This window comes from Quercus robur, chromosome 6 (assembly GCF_932294415.1).
Source record: "Quercus robur chromosome 6, dhQueRobu3.1, whole genome shotgun sequence".
Classification (NCBI taxonomy): domain Eukaryota; kingdom Viridiplantae; phylum Streptophyta; class Magnoliopsida; order Fagales; family Fagaceae; genus Quercus; species Quercus robur.
In genome coordinates this window covers 12,191,523-12,199,547 of record NC_065539.1, presented here as the reverse complement: position 1 = coordinate 12,199,547, position 8,025 = coordinate 12,191,523, and the positions used below count along the sequence as shown (strand labels likewise).

General features: G+C 34.8%; 1 protein-coding gene across 1 annotated transcript; it reads left to right on the top strand.

The window, feature by feature from the left end:
- Positions 1-3,407: 3,407 nt before the first annotated feature.
- Positions 3,408-5,842, top strand: LOC126732782 (subtilisin-like protease SBT1.9). Its single transcript, XM_050435798.1, has one exon. It carries the CDS (start codon positions 3,433-3,435, stop codon positions 5,710-5,712), a length of 2,280 nt encoding a protein of 759 aa, XP_050291755.1. The 5' UTR covers positions 3,408-3,432; the 3' UTR covers positions 5,713-5,842.
- Positions 5,843-8,025: the final 2,183 nt, after the last annotated feature.

The following is an 8,025-nucleotide window of genomic DNA, read 5'->3' as shown; positions in this document are numbered from 1 at the left end:
TATAAACTAAACTACCATGAAAAAAAGTTTTTAAGTCAATATAAACCCTTTAGAATATCATCAGACATGATCTAGATTAAGGCAGGAATTAATATAACAACACTTTAGAGATGCATTAGAAGAAGGGTGTGCAACCTTCCTCTTCAATCACAGCTAAGTTAGTTTGAGGTCAAACTAAATTTAAATTAAGCAAGTTTGGGCAATGGTATAAAAAGACTTCGAGACTTAAATACTAACGTTAGTGAATTGTACTTGCATTAAAGTAACTAGCTAGCTAATTACAATAGAGGGTTTCTTTTTTAAAAATTTTAATTTTTTATAGAAGAATTGCAGTGGAGAACTTTTTTTTTTTTTTTTTTTAAATTTTTGGAGAGGAAATTACAATGGAGACTTAATCCTAACATACAAAAGGAAAACTATAAGGATAAGCAGGTTGAAATATAATTGAGTATTGGATGCCCGGAATGTAAAAGAATTATTTATACTTAGGAGCGTTTGCTTCATTGTGATTTAACATTACATCGTAATATTATATTAATATAATCTCATTACAAAAATATAATATTATATTATTTAGAAAGATGATAAAATTAAAGTGATGTGATATATTTTGTAATTTTAGATTATGTTAATGTTAGAAAAAATAAAATAAATAAAAAATTTTAATGTCTCATACATACACACTTATTAAATGCTTCAACGGTTATTGCTCTAAACAACATGTCACCTAGCCTCGATCCATAATCAGGCACTTACTCATTTTTATTCCAATTTCATAATTTTGAACTGCCATTGGTGCTGGCCATTAACTGTCACATCATTTGTCAATTGTTTAATTTGTTGTGGCCTTTTCCTTTAATAGATTTTTTTTTTTTAAAAAAATTTTAATATTAGGATCCTTTAAAAGACTTTATTTGTGTTGCTCCCTCTAATGCCATTTGCCCATCTTTTAAATTTTATTTTTATACAAACTAATTGTCTGCTAACACATTTAAGTGTGACATCCGATGTAGGAGGTCATACTATCCTTCCTCTTAGTTAATTTGGAGCCTCATTTCTTGCGAAAATTCTTAGGTACCTCGAAGTATAGAGAAATTGTGCTCCATTCTCTCACATTCGTACTGGACCTTATCATAATTTTAATGATTAAATTCCCTATGAATATGAGAGAATGAAACATTATTCTCCATGCTCTGAAAGTACTGAAAATTACTCCAGTTCTTGTAATCTCAACGTTTTCTTTACTTCTTGTTTTCCTTGGCCTCTCCAACTACGGTCGCCACTAAATTTATTTCTTTTTAAAATTACACCCTGAGTAGTTTTGAGGCCTCTCACTTTTGACCTCGAGATGACGTCAAGATTGGGATTTTTCTTTTTGTCTTAAGGGTTTTGGGTTTGGAATCACCTCAACTAAGAGGTCTTTGTCAAAACAAATTTGTTTTTGTCAAATTCATGGGAAGTAAAATAAATTTCTTGATACAAAATGATTAAGAACTAAATTACCATGACTAAGAGTTTTGAAGCTAGGCGAATCAAAACTAAGTTATCTAGAGGCTAAATTGAATTGAAATTAAGCAACTTCGAGGTAATGAAATTGCAACAAAATAACTTTGAGACTAAAGACTACCAATGGTAACTTGCATTGAAAGAAAAATTCACTTGCATTAGAGTAACATGCTGACTACAATTGAGGCTTAATCTTGCTCTATAGATGTAAAAATGGAACAAAGTGAACAGAATAGGACCAAATGGACCAAAAAGGACCGAATTGGACCAAATAGAACAAAGTGGATCGAATTGGACCAAATGGAACAAAGTTGACAGAATAGGACGGAATGGACCGAATAAGAATGAATGGACCGAATAGGACCTAAGTGAACTGTAATAGACCAAATAGGACCGAAGTGGACAAACTGGACTGAAATGGACCGAATAGGACCTAAGTGAACCGAATGGCCCAAATATGACTGAAGTAGATCAAAGTGGATAGAATGGACCGAATAGGACCAATGTGGACCGGATGGGACCAAATTGAATCAAAGTAGACAGAATGGACCGAATAGGACTAAAGTGGACAGAATGGACCGAAGTGGACAGAATAGGACCACTGTGGACCGAATGGACAGAATTGGACCGAATAGAACTTTAGTGGACAAAATAAACTATATAGGACATAATAGGACCAAATTGGACTGAATAGAACCAATGTGGACCGAATAAGACTTTTGAATATTTATCATTTTTATTGCATTTTTAGGGCTCATATTTCTAATGTCTAATGTCTATTTTAGTAATTTCCTTGTATTTTTTAACTCAAAACTATAGAGTTTAGCCCAAATATAATGAAATTTCATACTTTTCAACCCAAAATGAAAAAAAAGAGAGAGCTAAACTTGAAAAGAAAACCTACAAAAAGAATCAATTTAAAGCCCAATTAGTCTAAAATGGACTGATCAACGGGGATTGAAATTAATTGAGTGGATTGAATTAGACTGAGTAGAACAAATTGGACCGAAGTAGACCTAATTGGACCTAATACAAATTGTTTGATTTTTAGGGAGAACAAATTATCTTCAAAAAATTTGGAGAAAAAATTATACATTATATTACAATACAAAATAATTATTTATTCACACGCGTGAGTTTATGACTAGTTTTCATAATTTGTGAGTGTCACATCGGCTGTCACGTTGGCCATTAAATAGCTGCCACGTCATTCATGACATGCTTAATGAGATGTTGAAGTATTTTTCCTTTAAAAACTTTTTATGTGTTGCGCCCCGTAGGTACTATTTATCCATCTTTTAAATTAATTTAATTTAAATAAATAATTGGTGCTGATAAAAGGCTAATATATAAAAATTTATAGAATTTTATAGGTTTACATAATACTAGCCATGTAAACTTACATGGTAGATACAATATTGTACATTTTTTTTGCAAATGTGTACGATATTTATCACATTTGCCTGTATACAATGTAAATTAAGAATTTTCCAAATTTTTAACTCAACTCAGTAAGGCACTGCTAACAATTTGATATTAAATTTGTGGCAAAGGACAAATGATATATATATTTTAAGGAAAAGTAGGAAAGGAGAGAAGGGAGAGTGGTATGCCACAGGTATATACTAATAAAATATCTTAGCGCCTGGAGCTGGAGCCTAGAGGTGCTCAATTTTAGGCTATCTTCCATCTTAAAAGTAGGAACAATGCCATCCTTGATTCTCTTCCCATTTTACCTGACAAAAAGAGATAAAATCGAAAAAAGGCAAAAGGATAAGACAACGAAGGTGGAATTTTTTTTTTTTGCAACTGGCAAACAATCATAGTCTTGTCACTTTAATCTGGTGGTCCAGACACAACAAAGTGAATATTTTTGAGTATTTATGTTCCACATGTGAATGTGATCGATCCATTAATTTTTCACCCATGGCCACTCTAACCCTGCAAGTTCTATGTTCAATTCTTTTCACTTTCTCCTACCTCTCCTCCAATTTGGCACAACATGACACATATATCATTCACATGGATTCATCAGCCATACCCAAAGCCTTCTCTGACCACCATAGCTGGTACTCAGCCACCCTTTCTTCTGTATCAGACAATTCTAAAGCAGCCACCTCTAGTCTTATTTATGCTTACACAGGTTCTATTCATGGCTTTAGTGCATCTCTCACTCCTTCCGAGCTTGAGACCCTACAAAAGACCCCTGGCTATATTTCCTTTACCCCAGATCGCCCTCTTACCATGCACACAACCCACACTTCTCAATTCCTTGGTCTAAGTTCTGCCTCTGGTGCATGGTCAGCATCTAGTCATGGTCATGATGTCATAATTGGTTTAGTTGACACTGGAATTTGGCCTGAGAGCGAGAGTTTTAAAGATGATGGAATGACTCAAATTCCATCTAGATGGAAAGGAAAGTGTGAGTCTGGCACCCAATTTAATTCTTCCTTGTGCAACAAGAAACTTATCGGTGCTCGCTATTTCAACAAGGGTCTACTCGCTAAGAATCCTAAGGTAAATATTACAATGAACTCTCCTCGTGATACAAGTGGGCATGGAACACATACTTCATCCACAGCTGCAGGCAACTTTGTAAAAGGCGCAACTTATTTTGGCTATGCCACTGGTACTTCTAAAGGCATGGCACCACGGGCTAGAATAGCCATGTACAAAGCAGGTTGGAGATATGGGGTCTATTCATCTGATGTTCTCGCCGCAATAGACCAGGCAATTCAAGATGGGATTGATATATTGTCCTTGTCCTTGGGTTTTAGCTTGGATGAGAATGTCTTACAAGATGATCCTATTGCAATAGCCAGTTTTGCAGCCATGGAAAAGGGTGTAATGGTTGTTGCTTCAGCAGGAAATGAGGGGCCTTTGTATGGTACCTTAGGCAATGGAGCTCCATGGGTGCTAACAGTTGGTGCGGGTACTATTGATCGTGAATTTCATGGAATTTTAACTTTGGGAAATGGTATGCAAATCACCTTTGTGTCCATGTATCCAGGGAATTCTTCTCTAACCCAGGTGTCCCTTGTTTTCTTGAATGGCTGCAAGAGTGTAGAGGAAATGAAGAAAAACAAAAACAAGATTGTTGTGTGCAAAGACAATCTTAGTTTAAGCACTCAAGTTTACAATGCCAAGTCCGCAAGAGTTTATGGAGCTATATTCATTTCCAATTATTCATTACCGGAATTCGCCACTAAAAGCTCATTTCCAACAGCATTTCTTGGTCTGCATGAAGGCCAAACTGTAATAGATTACATAAAGAGGAATAACAGTATTCCAAGAGGAAGCTTGATATATCATAAGACAGTTATTGGTACAAAGCCAGCACCAATGGTGGACATCTATAGCTCAAGGGGACCATTTCCAAGTTGCCCATCTGTCCTAAAGCCAGACCTTTTGGCACCTGGGTCATCAATCCTCGCATCATGGTGCCCAACTAGTCCAGTTGCTGAGGTTCGATCACACCCTTTGTTTAGCAAATTCAATCTTGAGTCGGGTACATCAATGTCTGCCCCTCATGTGGCTGGTGTAGCTGCACTTATTAAAGAAGTGCACCCAGATTGGAGCCCTGCAGCCATTAGGTCTGCCCTTATGACAACAGCAAGTTCACTAGACAACACTTTGAGCCCCATAAAGGATAGAGCATATAACAAGAGGCAAGCCAGCCCTCTAGACATAGGAGCTGGCCACATTAATCCCAACAAGGCACTTGATCCTGGACTTGTCTATGATGCAACAGCAGAGGACTATGTAAAGCTTCTTTGTGCAATGAATTACACGGCAGCACAAATCAGAATCATTACAAAGTCTACATACAACTGTGAGAACCGGTCTTTGGATCTTAACTACCCATCTTTTATAGTTTTTTTTAATGAATATGATTCCAATTCCAAGGCAAAGGTTGTGCATGAATTTCGGAGGACAGTGACTAATGTGAGAGAGGGAAGGTGGACTTATACTGCAAATGTAACAGGAATGAATGGTTTAATTAAGGTGAAGGTGGAGCCAGAGAAGCTGGTATTCAAGCAGAAGTATGAGAAACAAAGCTACAAGCTTAGTTTAGAGGGACCAAAGCCTTTGAAAGAGGTGGTGGTCCATGGCTCTCTTAGTTGGGTGAATGATGATGGTAAATATGTAGTGAGGAGTCCTATAGTGGTGACAAGTCTTGTCCCGGAATCTCTTTTAAGGGCATAGCTATGAGTAGTGAGTACTACTGGGCAATTCTAAAGCTCCTTTACTCTGTATTTTTTTTTATCTTTCCTAGTTCTTTCCTTTACGAGTACACAACATTTTTCGCAATAAATTCCGTAATGCTTTAGTTGTTTATTGGTTTTCATATACACTGACATCACTTTATTATTTATCGTTTACAACTTTTTTTGTGACTCTAGACTTATTAGTTCCTTTTTCCCTTCTTAATTACAAGACACTAGGGGTCACTCCGGGTGCAAATGGCTACAAGCCAGATATTCTTGATGCAATAGACCAAACATATCATAGATGATGTAGGTGTCATTTCGTTATCAATTGGCATAGACAGGGCTTCTTTACATGATGATCCAGCTGCCATTGCTAATTTTGAATATATATATATATATAAAGAGGGATGATTTTGTTGGATCATTATTGAAGGACCCTTTTGTTTGAGAAGGTGCGTGGTGTTGCTGCAAAATTTAATGTTATGGAATCATATATGTCTTGCAAATGGCGTTACAATTATTGAACGTAATCTCTCTGTGGCGGAAATTTATCTTCACGCCAATTACCCTTTTGTTTCATGAATCTTGAATCAATGTGTCAAAGCTGAGTATCATTGTCTCTAAATTAATAGCCATTCATATAACCATTACAAATCAAACAGCTCATATTATTACTAAGTCAAGAGTTTTGTAACTCAATTGGCAATTTTTGGTGTTGCCAAAGGAACTGTTTAGTGTTCCAATCCCTCCCACCCATTATAACTATCAAATTTATATATATATAAATAAAAAATAAAAATCTCATACTATTGCTAAGACAAGAAGAGTCACTTTACATGTTACTTTAATAAAAGTTTTGATAACACATTTTTTATTTAAATGTTACCGACGAGACTAATTGCGTCGCTACCATTTTGTACAAAATTTTCAATAATTCATGATGGCAAAACAAGATTCTTCAATCCTTGCATATTATTTTTATTAGAGTAGTGTTTATTATGCAAGTTAAAAAACAACCAAAACTATGACTTGAAATCACAATTTTCATCAAAATTGTTTCAATTGTTTTTTAATCGGAGTGTAATAGCTTTTATTATTTCCACTTGATTGTTTCATCGAGACATACGGAGGCTGTCAAGATTAGCCGAATAGCAATTATTATGGCCTTATGGGCCCATTATCATAGATAATATAAAAGTGCATCAAGACATGCATGTGAAAGAGCAATCCATGACATAAATGAGTCAGCAAAAGTGGTTTTAAGAACAATTATGTACAGTCTTGGCGGGAAAAAAAAACACAATAACAAAAAGTACAATCAAGATGGGCTGTGCTTTTTTGTTTTGGGTTGGCCCGTGGGGAGAGGGGGAAAGGTCAACCAACTTCATAACTTGTTTGTCTAAATATTGAAAAAGATGTCTTCGTTTGGGTCCAGCATATTTTTTTTTTTTTTTTTTTATAGATATAAGTATATTTTAGCACACTTTTAACTAAAAATAATTAACAAAAAGACTAAATAAATTGATATCAAATGCACACGATATCTAAACCATGATTGCTTAAAACCACCTAATATGTTTGAGAGTATTTTAATTTTTAACTATCCCATGTGTTATGATTTGATCCGTTTTTTAAAATTTCAAAGTAAAATCTAACTTTGTGGTTAAAAGGATGTGGTTCAAATATCCTCTCAATTAAGAGCCCTTTTGAGGGGTTCAATGGAAAAGATGCAAATAACAATAGAATATGGAAAGCAAGTAATTAAGCCTTAAGTTATCAAGCTAATTTCTAAGTGAAGTCTAATGCCAACATACTTTTAGAATTTAGAAACTTTTTTTTTTAGGGGGACTTTTAGAAACTTAGTCATTCACGTTCACCCCAAATCTAGCAATCTGAAGCCTAAATAATCAAACTAAGAATTCAATTAAATTAAAGGTGCATAATAAACAGATACAAGCCTAAAGCTAAATTTCAAACTAGATTGAAGGTGCATTATTGATCAAATTGAGATAAACTTATATAAATTGGATTAAACTATAAGTTACAAGGTTGCAAAGAAGCACTTACAAAGTATGTACAAATCATAAAGCCTTATGAATTATAAGAGAATTTCCTAAGGAACTAAAGTTACAATGATCTCTATGTAGAGTAAGTTTTTTAGATGTGCGTTTGTATTTTTCTTGAGAATGACTCCTCTATTTAAACTTGAGGCTCAATGGTTATTTGCAATTGTTTCATTCCACGTATCTCTCTCTTGTTAAGCTTGAATGACACTAGTCGCAAAAGTGATATACTACTTGTAAACTAC

Excerpts from the sequence above, each read along its gene's own strand:
- LOC126732782 (XM_050435798.1), top strand. The coding sequence starts at position 3,433 with ATGGCCACTCTAACCCTGCAAGTTCTATGTTCAATTCTTTTCACTTTC.